Source organism: Bufo gargarizans, chromosome 10, assembly GCF_014858855.1.
Source record: "Bufo gargarizans isolate SCDJY-AF-19 chromosome 10, ASM1485885v1, whole genome shotgun sequence".
In the NCBI taxonomy this organism is placed as follows: Eukaryota; Metazoa; Chordata; class Amphibia; order Anura; family Bufonidae; genus Bufo; species Bufo gargarizans.
In genome coordinates this window covers 91472325-91486689 of record NC_058089.1, presented here as the reverse complement: position 1 = coordinate 91486689, position 14365 = coordinate 91472325, and the positions used below count along the sequence as shown (strand labels likewise).

The 14365-nt window shown below is 47.2% G+C and overlaps 1 protein-coding gene across 3 annotated transcripts in view; it reads left to right on the top strand.

Annotated features, from left to right (window-relative positions):
- The window catches only part of FTO (FTO alpha-ketoglutarate dependent dioxygenase), a 273069-nt gene that overhangs the window by 17846 nt on the left and 240858 nt on the right, over window positions 1-14365 (top strand). For all 3 annotated transcript variants that reach the window (XM_044270300.1, XM_044270299.1, XM_044270298.1), the window contains exons 2-4: window positions 5759-5836; window positions 8692-9286; window positions 13651-13785. In XM_044270300.1, the coding sequence (XP_044126235.1) occupies window positions 5759-5836; window positions 8692-9286; window positions 13651-13785 (808 nt within the window). The remainder of the gene's footprint in view (window positions 1-5758; window positions 5837-8691; window positions 9287-13650; window positions 13786-14365) is intronic.

The window sequence follows — 14365 nt, the reverse complement described above, 5'->3', positions numbered from 1 at the left end:
ATGCGTGACTTAACACTTCCACCATCACACAGGGTCACTGCACCTGAGAGCACATTACTTCTCCTCAGAGTCCAAGAGGTTAAATGTTCTTGCGCTTAAATGGCCTCAGTGAGATCTGCTAATTACTCTGTGCATATGCATGATGGTGTGGGAACAGCCGAGCTGAGTTGTTTATTACAGAGAGGCAGCCTGGTGTGAACACTTGGATGAGTTTGGTAATGGATGACCAAAGTTTATCTGAGCACCTGAGTTAAATATCTCCTCCGTAATAATTCTTGTTGACCATTTTTATAGGTTTACTGTCTAATAGCTATCCCTTTCAAAGTATATTTTAAGAGGATTTAGGGTACCTCCTAGATTTTCAAAGGGATTATCCAGTAACTAATGTAAATTAATATCAGATATCATATAGTACACAGCAATACCTTTCTAACAAAGCTAGAACCAGCCCTGTACCTCACATGGATCCAGAGATCTCTCCATTCATTGCTCTGCTAGATTTATATTAAAGGGAACCTGTCACCGGGATTTTGTGTATAGAGCTGAGGACATGGGTTGCTAGATGGCCGCTAGCACATCCGCAATATCCAGTCCCCATAGCTCTGTGTGCTTTTATTGTGTAAAAAAAAAACGATTTGATACATATGCAAATGAACCTGAGATGAGTCCTGTATTTGAGAGGAGTCAGGGACAGGACTCATCTCAGGTTAATTGCATATGTATCAAATTTTTTTTTTACACAATAAAAGCACACAGAGCTAAGGGGACTGGGTATTGTGGATGTGCTAGCGGCCATCTAGCAGCCCATGTCCTCGGCTCTATACCCAAAATCCTGGTGACAGGTTCCCTTTAAGCTGACAGCTCAAGGGGAGTGTCTTTTCTACTGCAGCTCAGGAGGCGTGTCCATGTTCTCCCTATCACAGCTCAGAAGGCGTGTCCATGCTCTCCTTATCAGCACAGGAGGCGTGTCCATGCTCTCCCTATCACAGCTCAGGAGGCAGTTGAAGGATGAAACTGAGCATGTGCGGCCATCTTAGCGAGCAGAACAAAGAAATAATAAAAACTAGAAAACAGCAGGTGGCGCTATACAGATAAATTTTATTGAATAACTCAGTGGCTATACTACATTTTTAATTACAAAAGTGTAATTACATTTAATGACATGCAATTATAAAAAGTATTCAGATCCAGGTGCTGGTTTTTCGTGGGACACCCCCTTTTTGTTTCATTTTTACATACGCCTGGAGTTGTTGATTCAATTACCAATTTGGCACAGGGGATATGGTGTACTGAAAAAATAAATGAAAAGTTGAATATCAAGATTAGGCCCCATGTAGGGCTGCAGCAAATTATTATTTTAGTAATCGAGTATTCTACCGATTTATTTTTACGAATAATCGAGTAATCTAATAAGAAAAATGAATTAATAGACTGTTTTGCTTTATAAAAACTCATCAGACCCCCTGCCATTAGTCCCCAACACCCTTCGTTCCCCCCTGTGCGATCAGCCCAAGTGCATCAGTTCCCACCCCAGTGCCTTTAGCTCTCTCTCCCACCCCAGTGCCTTTAGCTCTCTCTCCCACCCCAGTGCCTTTAGCTCTCTCCCACCCCAGTGCCTTTAGCTCTCTCTCCACCCCAGTGCCTTTAGCTCTCTCTCCCACCCCAGTGCCTTTAGCTCTCTCTCCCACCCCAGTGCCTTTAGCTCTCTCTCCCACCCCAGTGCCTTTAGCTCTCTCTCCCCACCCGTGCCTTTAGCTCTCTCTCCCACCCCAGTGCCTTTAGCTCTCTCTCCACCCAGTGCCTTTAGCTCTCTCTCCCACCCAGTGCCTTTAGCTCTCTCTCCCACCCCAGTGCCTTTAGCTCTCTCTCCCACCCCAGTGCCTTTAGCTCTCTCCCCCACCCCAGTGCCTTTATCTCTCTCCCACCCCAGTGCCTTTAGCTCTCTCTCCCACCCCAGTGCCTTTAGCTCTCTCTCCCAACCCCAGTGCCTTTAGCTCTCTGTCCACCCCAGTGCCTTTAGCTCTCTGTCCCACCCCAGTGCCTTTAGCTCTCTCTCCCACCCCAGTGCCTTTAGCTCTCTCTCCCACCCCAGTGCCTTTAGCTCTCTCTCCCACCCAGTGCCTTTAGCTCTCTCTCCCCACCCCAGTGCCTTTAGCTCTCTCCCCCACCCCAGTGCCTTTAGCTCTCTCCCCCACCCCAGTGCCTTTAGCTCTCTCCCCCACCCCAGTGCCTTTAGCTCTCTCCCCCACCCCAGTGCCTTTAGCTCTCTCTCTCCCACCCCAGTGCCTTTAGCTCTCTCTCCCAACCCCAGTGCCTTTAGCTCTCTCTCCCACCCCAGTGCCTTTAGCTCTCTCTCCCACCCCAGTGCCTTTAGCTCTCTCTCCCACCCCAGTGCCTTTAGCTCTCTCTCCCACCCCAGTGCCTTTAGCTCTCTCTCCCACCCCAGTGCCTTTAGCTCTCTCCCCCACCCCAGTGCCTTTAGCTCTCTCCCCCACCCCAGTGCCTTTAGCTCTCTCCCCCACCCCAGTGCCTTTAGCTCTCTCCCCCCCACCCCAGTGCCTTTAGCTCTCTCCCCCACCCCAGTGCCTTTAGCTCTCTCCCCCACCCCAGTGCCTTTAGCTCTCTCCCCCACCCCAGTGCCTTTAGCTCTCTCTCTCCACCCCAGTGCCTTTAGCTCTCTCTCTCCCACCCCAGTGCCTTTAGCTCTCTCTCTCCCACCCCAGTGCCTTTAGCTCTCTCTCTCCCACCCCAGTGCCTTTAGCTCTCTCTCCCACCCCAGTGCCTTTAGCTCTCTCTCCCACCCCAGTGCCTTAGCTCTCTCTCCCACCCCAGTGCCTTTAGCTCTCTCTCCCACCCCAGTGCCTTTAGCTCTCTCTCCCACCCCAGTGCCTTTAGCTCTCTCTCCCACCCCAGTGCCTTTAGCTCTCTCTCCCACCCCAGTGCCTTTAGCTCTCTCTCCCACCCCAGTGCCTTTAGCTCTCTCTCCCACCCCAGTGCCTTTAGCTCTCTCTCCCACCCAGTGCCTTTAGCTCTCTCTCCCACCCCAGTGCCTTTAGCTCTCTCTCCCACCCAGTGCCTTTAGCTCTCTCTCCCACCCCAGTGCCTTTAGCTCTCTCCCCCACCCCAGTGCCTTTAGCTCTCTCCCCCACCCCAGTGCCTTAGCTCTCTCCCCCACCCCAGTGCCTTTAGCTCTCTCCCCCACCCAGTGCCTTTAGCTCTCTCTCTCCCACCCCAGTGCCTTTAGCTCTCTCTCTCCCACCCAGTGCCTTTAGCTCTCTCTCTCCCACCCCAGTGCCTTTAGCTCTCTCTCTCCCACCCCAGTGCCTTTAGCTCTCTCTCTCCCACCCCAGTGCCTTTAGCTCTCTCACCCACCCCAGTGCCTTTAGCTCTCTCCCCCACCCCAGTGCCTTTAGCTCTCTCCCCCACCCCAGTGCCTTTAGCTCTCTCCCCCACCCCAGTGCCTTTAGCTCTCTCTCCCACCCCAGTGCCTTTAGCTCTCTCTCTCCCACCCCAGTGCCTTTAGCTCTCTCTCTCTCCCACCCCAGTGCCTTTAGCTCTCTCTCTCTCCCACCCCAGTGCCTTTAGCTCTCTCTCTCTCCCACCCCAGTGCCTTTAGCTCTCTCTCTCTCCCACCCCAGTGCCTTTAGCTCTCTCTCTCCCACCCCAGTGCCTTTAGCTCTCTCTCTCTCCCACCCCAGTGCCTTTAGCTCTCTCTCTCCCACCCCAGTGCCTTTAGCTCTCTCCCCCACCCCAGTGCCTCCATGCCATCCATTGCCATGTCCCCCAGTGCCATCAGATCAGCCCCTCTATGCCATGTCCCCCAGCGCCATCAGCCCCTCCATGCCATTGCCATCAATGTCTCCCAGTGCCATCAGCCCCTTCAAATCACAGGTGCCCCCTTCAACCCCCCCACTAATTTTATACTTACCTTTATGGCAGTGCGCTGACATGGAGTCCGCAGGAGGCGGACCAGCTTCTTCTTCCCAGCATGCATTGGTGGAACCTGATGTCGCACACAGCGTCAGCCAGCGTGCTGCCGATGTGTGCATGCAAGGCCCTGGTTAGTGCAACTTGGTGCTGACAGGAGTCTACGGAGTGGTGAGTGAGAGGGTTCACTTCACTCACGCTCTGTGGTCACGCGATTTAAACGAATCTACCTTGAGGATTTTTTTGCTTCAATTACATTGAGTAATCTTTGCAGCCCTAGCCCCATGCACACGACCGTATCCGTTTTGCAGTCCGTGTTGCTTCTGTATTTTTTCCCTGGAACCATTGACTTCAGTAGCTCTGCAGCCCGCATTTTGAGAACAGATATCTGGCATGTTCTGTCTTTTTGCTGAAGAGACATACGGATTAGAAAAGCACACAGATCGTCCGTGGGCTTTCCTCATCCGTATGTCCATTCCACAAAAATATAGAACATGTCCACAAAATGCAGATCACTTACCTACTGAAAACAATGGGTCCGCAAATAAAATGTGGTCCGCATCTGTATTTTGCGGATCCAAGAATTTCAAGTCGCAAAACGGATATGGTCGTGTGCATGGTGCCTTTAGGTTGCCTGGGTTCAGAGTATTGATGGCCAAATATCAGGATACCGTTAAGTTGCTTAAAGGGGCCACTGCGATTGTGTGAGTGCTGCGGCTACTTCATTGGTTACTGTGGTCCCTACTGTGGTGTGCTACCTGCTTGCCCGGTGGTGAAGGGTATCTCAACTTCATACCATTCAGGTGAAATGGACAAAGCTGCAATGCACTGCACCTCTACTACAAAGTAGACACTGTGCCAGGTAGACTAAGGGCTCATGCACACGACAGTATGGCCCGCAAACAGAAGGTCCGCAATACACGGGCATCGGCCTTGTGCACTCCGTGCTGCAGATACAGAGCCATTGACTTGAATGGGTCCGCGATCTGCGAGATAAGACCTAAGATAGGATTTCACCTATGTTTTGTGGAGCGGACACATGGATCGGAAGCCCACGGAATTACTACAAGCGCTTCCGTGGCCTTCTGATGCATGCCTCTGCACCCCAAAAAGATAGAACATGTTGTATCTTTGGCTGTATGTTGTGGATCTTGGACCCATTCAGGTCAATGGGTCCTCACCGCAATGCGGCGTACACATGGGCACTGAGTCAGTACGGTTGTGTGCCTGAACCCTAGGTGAGGAACATCAGTATCTCTAACCTCTTCAAAGAGCGGATCGCAGGGTGCTGAGAGTCAGACCACCATGGATCTGATATTGATGGCCGGCCATCCAAATTCGGAACCTAGAAAACCCCATTCAGAAGGAACAATTAACTTTTAGGCTTATTTATAGATGTTTAAAAGGCCTGCCATTTTATCAAAGCCAAAACTAATCCCAGAAGTGTTGGGGTATGTGTACACACGTGGGATATGTTATAGGCAAAACTGATATGGACTTGTCAAAGAATCTACAGCAGGAGGCTGCCCTGCTAAACCACATACACTTTTCAGCTTTTGGCATAAAAGTGAATAATATGCATAGTTTGCAAATTTTTGTCAATTTTTGCCCAGATTGCAAGTCAATGAAGCCAAAAAGCCGCCGCAAAGCTGTTGATAAATTCCTCCTGTAGTACCAACTGCTCTGTTATGCAGAAGAAGCCCAAGAACCTTTCTTTATATGAAGTTTCATAATGTTATGGATACATTTGATTTATTTCTCATTCCTAATAGGTCAGATTATTAGATCTTATGATTGTTTTTCATTAACTTAACATTAACTTTTTTTAAAGAGACGAAAACTTCTTCAGCAACTTGGTGATGTGCCTCTAGAATTTCTCTCTTCAAAGGATAATGGCTTCCATCAGTTGGTATGTATAACCTGTGGCTATGTCATGAATGTCTCAGATGGGACTATCCCTTTAAAAATCAGTGTTGCATCACCACAAACTAACAGTGTAAGGAACAGGAGGTCCTATACACTGTGTAATGTCTGGCATCGGCAGCCCAAAACAGCTGATCTTCGGGGTGCCTGTAGCCCGGAGAACCACTTTAGATATAGTACTCACAGGAGCACAGTACAACAGAGCCGCGGTAAGGGGATGCAACTGACACACGGCCTATGTTTCCTGGACCTAGTACGGTCATGTGAATAAGCCCGTACATATGTGAACAGAATCTAATATATTAAACGGTTTTCAAGTTACTATTTTTGCCCCACTGAATCTCTTTTAACCACTTGTTTTAAAAGTACTTAACTGTTCTGTGGAGCTGGGCTCTGGCAGAAGTGGAAGGAAGGGGGCTGCTTTAGCTGCTGATACAGTCCTGATCAAAAGTTTAAGACCACTTGAAAAATGGCAAAAAATCATATTTAGCATGGCTGGATCTTAACAAGGTTCCAAGTAGAGCTTCAACATGTAACAATAAGAAATGGGAGTGAGACCCCAAAAATTTGAGCATTCAATTTAATGAAAACTACAAATAAACTGAAACAGGCTGTTTTTCAGCAGATCAAAAGTTTAGGACCACACCTCCAAACCCCCCCCCCCCCCCCCCCAAAACATAAACTCAGTAATGAGTAGCTCCGCCGTTATTGTTTATCACTTCAAAATTAGTTTCGGCATGCTTGATGCAAGCGTTTCCATGAGGTGAGTGGGAACATTTATCCAAGTGGTGAAGACGGCTGCACGAAGGCCATCTACTGTCTGGAACTGTTGTCCATTTTTGTAAACTTCCCTTGCCATCCATCCCCAAAGGTTCTCAATTGGATTTAGATCAGGGGAACACGCAGGATGGGCCAAATGAGTGATGTTATTCTCCTGGAAGAAGTCCCTTGTCCTGCGGGCATTGTGTACTGTAGCGTTGTCCTGTTGAAAAACCCAGTCGTTGCCACACAGACGAGGGCCCTCAGTCATGAGGAATGCTCTCTGCAACATCTGGACATAGCCAGCGGCCGTTTCACGCCCCTGCACTTCCTGAAGCTCCATTGTTCCACTGAAGGAAAAAGCACCCCAGACCATTATGGCGCCCCCTTCACTGTGGCGCGTAGAAAACATCTCAGGTGGGATCTGCTTGTCATGCCAGTAACGTTGGAAACCATCAGGACCATCAAGGTAAAAAAAAAATCTCACCAGAGAATAAAAGTTTCTTCCACCTTTGAATGTCCCATGTTTAGTGCTCTCTTGCAAAGTCCAAACGAGCAGTTCTGTGGCGTTCAAGGAGACGAGGTCTTTGAAGACGTTGTTTTTGTTTTTGAATCAATTCAGTCTCAGATGCCGTCTGATGGTTATGGGGCTGCAGTCAGCACTAGTAAGGGCCTTAATTTGGGTCGAGGATCGTCCAACGTCTTGACGGACAGCCAATTGGTGCTGATAACATTTTTTTGGGTCTTCCACTTGACTTTTTTGTTCCATAACCCTCAGGATCATTTTAAGAATTTAAGCAATTTCAAATGACTGTCTTACTGCGTCCCACCTCAGCAGCGATGGCGCGCTGTGAGAGACCCTGCTTATGCAGTTCAACAACCCAACCACGTTCAAAAAGGGAGAGTTTTTTTTCCTTTGTCATCACAACGTGTGACTACCTGACAGAAAATGACAATGAATCTACATCTTTGCACAGATTTGGCCTTTTAAAAGCATGTGGTCCTAAACTTTAGATTTAGAAACAGCCTGTTTCAGTTTATTCGTCGTTTTCATTAAATTGAATGCTCAAAAAATGTTTTGTCTCACTCCCATTTCTTCTTGTTGCATGTTGAAGCTCTACTTGGAACCTTGTTAAGATCCAGCCATGCTAAATATCGGTAGCAGCTAGAAATATGGCTTTCATACAGACACCAAAATGACAGCATTAACCCAAGATAAACAGGAGATATCACTGTTCGAAATTGAGTTGGTAATAATCTTGGGTAAAACCTGCTTTTACTTTCACTGTCAGTTGCATTCACTGGATCCCAGTTTCTAACATTGATATCTTCCCATGTACTAAAGGTAATGACGTTATTCTGGTATTGTTTGAAAGCTTGGAATGCCAAACAATTCAAAGCCCATATCTCTAGCTGCTACTAAACCAAAAATATCAGCAGCTAGCGCAACCGTCTCCCTTCAGTCTGGAGGAGGAGGGGAGCAGTTGCAGAGCTGACAGGCTGCAGGAGGAAAGGAAAAATATTAAAAATATATAGAAATATGACATCATCATCAGTATTCTTTTAATTTCCTCTACAAGATAAATGCCACTTGCTGAAGCGACTCAACCCCTTTAAGGCTAAAATTAATTGTGTCACTAAGGGGTTACAAATGCAATTGTGCCCCCTGAGTTGTGCGACAATAAGATTTAGTGCAGAAACGCGTTAAAAATTTACAATAAAAAAGGGACATTTTTGGGAGGCTTTTTACAATTTTAACCAAGTTAACAGGGAGCCAGGTATCTAGATTCAGTGTGAGGGGCCCAGCATATGGGGGAGCATTTGTTATCTCAGATAACCCCTTTGAACAGTCTGACACTATCCAGTCAGTGCTGACAGTGCCAGGGACATACCCCTTTGACACAGGGAATGGTAACATCCAGTTTATCAATTCATTTATACATTTCTAGGAGGAGGAATAAAGGAACATTACAATGCAAACATACAGGAGAGGTGACAGGTCCTCCTTGAAACTCCAGCCTTGCTAAATGCGCTGTGTCATTGTACATATCTTCAGGCTAAGCCAATATATTGTTCTTCCAGTGGAGCACGCAATATGCCAAGCTGGTTATCCAGGAAGCCGACCGGACTCCCGTAGAGTTACATCAGGCCGTCCAGAAGGCGTTTCTGACGTTGCTCTACCATGGTTGCTTGTTTCAAGACCTTGTGCAGCTGAAAGGTAAAGACCTTCTGACAGCCGTGTCCCGGATTCTCATCGGCGAGCCAGGCTGCACCTACAAATATCTGAACACGAGGCTGTTTGCCGTGCCGTGGTCAGAAGATGCTCTCAATATCGGCTACAGCACAGAAGACATTTCCAATGCCTGCAAAGCCTTTTACACCTTAAACAAATTTCTACATCTTCAGACAACACGTGAATTAAGCAAACTGGTAAGAAGCAAGCACCTGGCAGATCACCCCGGTGACCTACAGGAGCAGATGTCCTCACATGGAGACTTTGGCCAAGAGGAAGCGAGATGTTTTAATGTGACTTTGATAAATTACATGAACCCACAAGCCATGACCTACCTGAGAGAGGAACCGTATTTTGGCATGGGGAAGATGGCGGTGAGCTGGCACCATGACGAGAACCTTGTAGAGGGATCTACGGTTGCTGTGTACAATTACAGTTACAAAGGTCAGAAGCATTTTTATTGTTTTGGTATTTAAAGGAGTTTTCCAAGAGTTGTGTATTTTTTTTTTTGTTTTTTTTTTATGACCTTTTTTCCGGATAGGTCATCAGTATCTAATCGGTGAGGGTCCAAGCCCGGTCAGCTGTTTGAGAAGGCACCGACGCAGGCAGTACCGTGGTGGCTTTCTCCAGCTTTGCTTAGGCCACGTGATGTCACGCTCATTGTCGCATGGCCTAGGCGCAGCTCAGCCCGATTGCAGTGAACAGGCTTGAGCTGCGATACCAAGCACAGCCACCATACAATGTACAGTGCTGTGCTTGGTGAGCAGAAAGAAGGCAGCGGAACTACTGCGAGCGCTGGTGCCTTCTCAAACAGCTGATCGTCAGGGGTCCCGGGTGTCAGAGCCCCCACTGGCCAGATACCAATGACCTATCCATAGATCATCGGCCATATATCCCCAGGATCAACGATAGGTACAGATTCTAGGGGTTGGAACCACATCTGTCAGACACTTGCAGCATATCAGGTGGATATGCCATAAATGTCTACGGTGGGAATACCCCCTTAAGGTTATAATTAGTGAGGTGGATGGTAAAAGCAGTGGTACACTACTCTGCCCAATGAGGTGGATGGTAAAACAGATGGTCCACAGCTCTGTCCACTGTATCGTGGTCATGCCTTGTTTTGATATTGGTGGCCTATCTTCAGGATAGGTCATCAGTATCAGATTGATGGTGGTCAGACTCCCGGCTCACCTGCTGATCAGCTGTTTAAAGAGACGGTGGTGTTCTGGTGAGCGCCTTGGCTTATTCCTAGGCCAATGGTGACACATTCATCAGTCACCTACCTGGCCTAGGCGCAGCTCAGCCCCAGTCAAGTTTGAGTCTCCTCAGACAGCTGCTTGGTAGAGATGCCGGGTGTTGGACCCCTGCAGATCTAATATTAATGACCTGTCCTGAGGGTAGGTCATCAGTATCGATCTCCCAGAAAAGCTCTTTAATTGTCAACTGGCGCCCATTTAGTGCTTTTGGCTCTAAAGTCAGTAAAGAGCCCCCCCCAGATTTTTCATTGTGATCAAAGAGGTGCGCACCCTCTAAGTCAAGTACATCAATGCCCAGATCTCGCGTTCCTTTTTGTTTCAATACTTTGGGCTATTTACACTATTTTAATTGTCTGCCAAAGATGTGTGAGAACTTATCAGGACAAAGTGCAACCCTCTCCGCTCAGGACTAGAATATGTTCGTAATTCAAGACCTTACTGGGTAAACTAATGACCTGTAGGGAGTCCTCCTAACTACTGATCTACATCTAGTTCAGGTGTAAACAATGTTCTAAACTTAAGACAGCAAGGAAGCTATCTCTCCTTTAGAATCGACGGTGGATGTGCTGACGTTATGTAGAGGCCAGCGCCTCTAACTTCAGTGATCCAGCGCAGGGGCTTAAGACCCGCATCTAAAACGCCAGTCTTGGGCTACTTTCACATCAGCGTTTTTACTGCATCCGGCAGGGTTCAGCAAAAACGCTTCCGTCACTGATAATACAACCGTCCGCCTCCGTTATGAAGGTATCTGGTTGTATTAGGCTAGTTTCACACTAGCGTTCGGCTGTCCGCTCGTGAGCTCCGTTTGAAGGGGCTCACGAGCGGACCCGAACGCTTCCGTCCAGCCCTGATGCAGTCTGAATGGATGCGGATCCGCTCAGACTGCATCAGTCTGGCGGCGTTCAGCCTCCGCTCAGCAGGCGGACACCTGAACGCTGCTTGCAGCGTTCAGGTGTCCGCCTGGCCGTGCGGAGGCGTGCGGTTGCGTCCAGACTTACAATGTAAGTCAATGGGGACGGATCCGTTTGAAGATGCCACAATATGGCTCAATCTTCAAGCGAATCCGTCCCCCATTGACTTTCAATGTAAAAGTCTGGACGGATCCGCTCAGGCTAATTTCACACTTAGCTTTTTTTTGCCAATATAATGCAGACGGATCCGTTCTGAACGGAGCCACCGTCTGCATTATTATGATCGGATCCGTTCAGAACGGATCCAATCGAACGCTAGTGTGAAAGTAGCCTTATCTGTAACATTGCCAAGACGGATCCGTCATGAACTCCATTGAAAGTCAATGAGGGACTGATCTGTTTTCTATTGTGCCAGAGAAAACTGATCCATCCCCATTGACTTGCATTGGGGTCATGCCGGATCTTGCTCCGCATCCCAGGATGGAAAGCAAACTACAACATGTTGCGGTTTGCTCTCCTGTATGGGATCGCGACTAAACGGAACGGAATGCAATTTGGAGGATTCCCCATGATGGAACTCCATACCGGAAAACTAAAACGCTAGTGTGAAAGTAGCCTTAATAAATGCGCCCCTTTATTACTATTTTCTAGATGATTTCCAATTGCTTTTTAAATACCATCTGATACAGTCATGTGACCTGTTTTTTTAAGGTGTTTTCCAGTGGAATATTTTTTTTTTCTTGTAACAAGAGTTGAATGGGTTAAAATAATCAATACTCGCTCTCATCGATCGCCAGCTGCTGCTGTTCGGACAGTGCTTCAGTCCCTGCTGCTCTCCATTTCCATTGGTGACCCACCTCAGCCAGTGATTGGGCAGTCCAAGCTATTTCATGTGTGTCAAGCCTGGGCCGAAGAAGTGGTGGGTGGCGTGGTCTGGAGCAGTGGTAGAACAGCGGTTGCGGAGGATTGGGGAGTATTGATTTTTATTTTTTATTTAAGGGTACTTTCACACTTGCATTGTTGGATTCCAGCAGGCAGTTCTGTCGCCGGAACCGGCAATCTGTATGCAAACTGATATGCAAAACCGGATCTGTTTTTCCGGAACACTTGGGGCTGGATCTGGCATTCCGGTAAGTGTTCCGGAATTTTGGACGGAGAAAATACCACAGCATGCTGCCGTATTTTCTCCGTCCAAAAACCGTACAGTGACTGAACTGAAGACATCCTGATGGATCCTGAACGGATTGCTCTCCATTCAGAATGCATGGGGATAAAACTGATCAATTCTTTTCCAGTATTGAGCCCCTAGGACGGAACTCAATGCCAGAAAAGAATAACGCTAGTGTGAAAGTACCCTAACACATTCCATTAAAAAAATGTATAATTACTCTGGAAAACCCATTTAAAGGGGTATTGTTGATGATGGCCTATCTTGAAGACAGGCCATCAATATTAAAATCCTGGAATATCCCTTTAAATGTAGTCTGCCACCCACTTTTCACAATTTATACTACCAGCAATGGGCAACAGGACATGTAACCACCATTGCCAACATACCTGTATACTACCAGGGTGTAAAGCATATCCCCTAAGGATTACCATCTGAAAGGCGCATAAGCAGAGCTAACTGGGATCTGTGTGTGTAATAACCTGGATACAGTAATATTATATCAGATAGGATCAGTAAGATCACTGCTTCTCTCTGTGTGATCGCCCCACCATTTTTTATGGAACTATTAGATGTATCACAGTCCAATGAGCAGACGTTTGCCTGAAAGGTTTTTGTTTTGGGGGGGGGGGCGGCAGAGTATAAGTGTAAGTACCCCATTTCCTCTGTGAAATTCAAAAAACACTGCAGTCTGTATCCCTTACTAACATACTACTTGTTAGCAGTAAGGAGAACTGAATGCTTATATGAATTCAGGATCAGACTACACAGGGATTGTTTGTAGTCTGTTACCATGGAAACATGCATAGGAGCCGCAGACTCAAAATAATAGGCGAGATTCCTAATTAAGAGCACGACTAAATGGCGACATTTCATATAATGTATTTCAATGGTTTCTCAATGCGACAGTCGCAAAAAAAATCCAACTTGGATGGATTTTTGCAAATGTTGCAGCATCTCGCATTGCAACACCATTGAAATACACTAAATAAAATGTCACGTGACGTATGTCGCCACGTAGCCGCACCCTAAAACTATCTGCCAAACTGCCGAAAACCATGACAATGGGGTCCACTGCTGACAAGATCTTGGTGTGCTGACTGCCCCCCTTTTTCTTTGCATCACTATACATCAGTCACGTGGCCTAGTTGCAGCGCAGCCCCATTCAAGTCAGTGGGGCTGAGCTGCAATACCTAGCACTGCCACTATACAATGTACGGCGCTGTCCTTGGAAAGCTGCTGGGAGCGGCTCCCTGTAACAGCAGGTCGGAGGGGATGCCGAGACTTGAACCCCCGCCGATCTGATAATGATCACCTATCCTGAAGAGAAGTCCTCATTATCTTTTCCAGGATAACACCCTTAAAGAACTTGAGAACAACTTTAACTCATCCTCTAGATGTGGCTCCAGTTGTCTTATCATGGTGGCCTACACTATTTCTATTTTTGTTACTTTTTGTCTTTTGTTTCAGATGATGCCATGGAAACCTTTGAAGAAGAAGCTGTGGATGCATCAAAGTGGCGTGTGGGTCTCAAGATCGCTTGGGACATAGAGACTCCAGGTCTTGCGTTGCCATTAAATCCAGGAGATTCATATTTTATGCTTGGTAATGTAAAGCATATTGGGGTATTATTAGCTCTTCGTATATTTTCTTTGCATTGCCTTCTCTTCCAATCTCTTATTTTCTGGTCCTAATACTCTAGTAAGCTTTACCCAGGTCACTTATATCAGAGATTAGTGACAAAAAGATACGAGCCCCAATGGTTGCTAATGAAGAGTCAGAGGACCCGTACACGGGAGAGAGAACCTCTGCCGTCAGCGACACAACACCTGGAGGTTTCCCTCATTACGTCCACTGATTTGCCTTCCTGTTTACGCTGCTGTGAGTGCGCTTCAGTATCAGGTTTTCTTTACATCTGCAAACCTTAAGGCGAGACACAACATACAGATTACGAGGCAGATGCCCTACAAAGCTACATGCTATCCCCTAGCTAATAACTTTTCATATTGTATAGTTCTCCGTGCCTGTAGGAATAGCTTTAGCCTGAAATAAATACCGTATCGATGGGTCTCTGTTTACCAGGACTATCCCCCCGGTAGGTATGAACCTTTTATAGGCACTAGTGCTGCCTTTTCTCTTACTTTTCTTTTATTCACGCTTATTCTGATTTATAAAACTCCCTAAT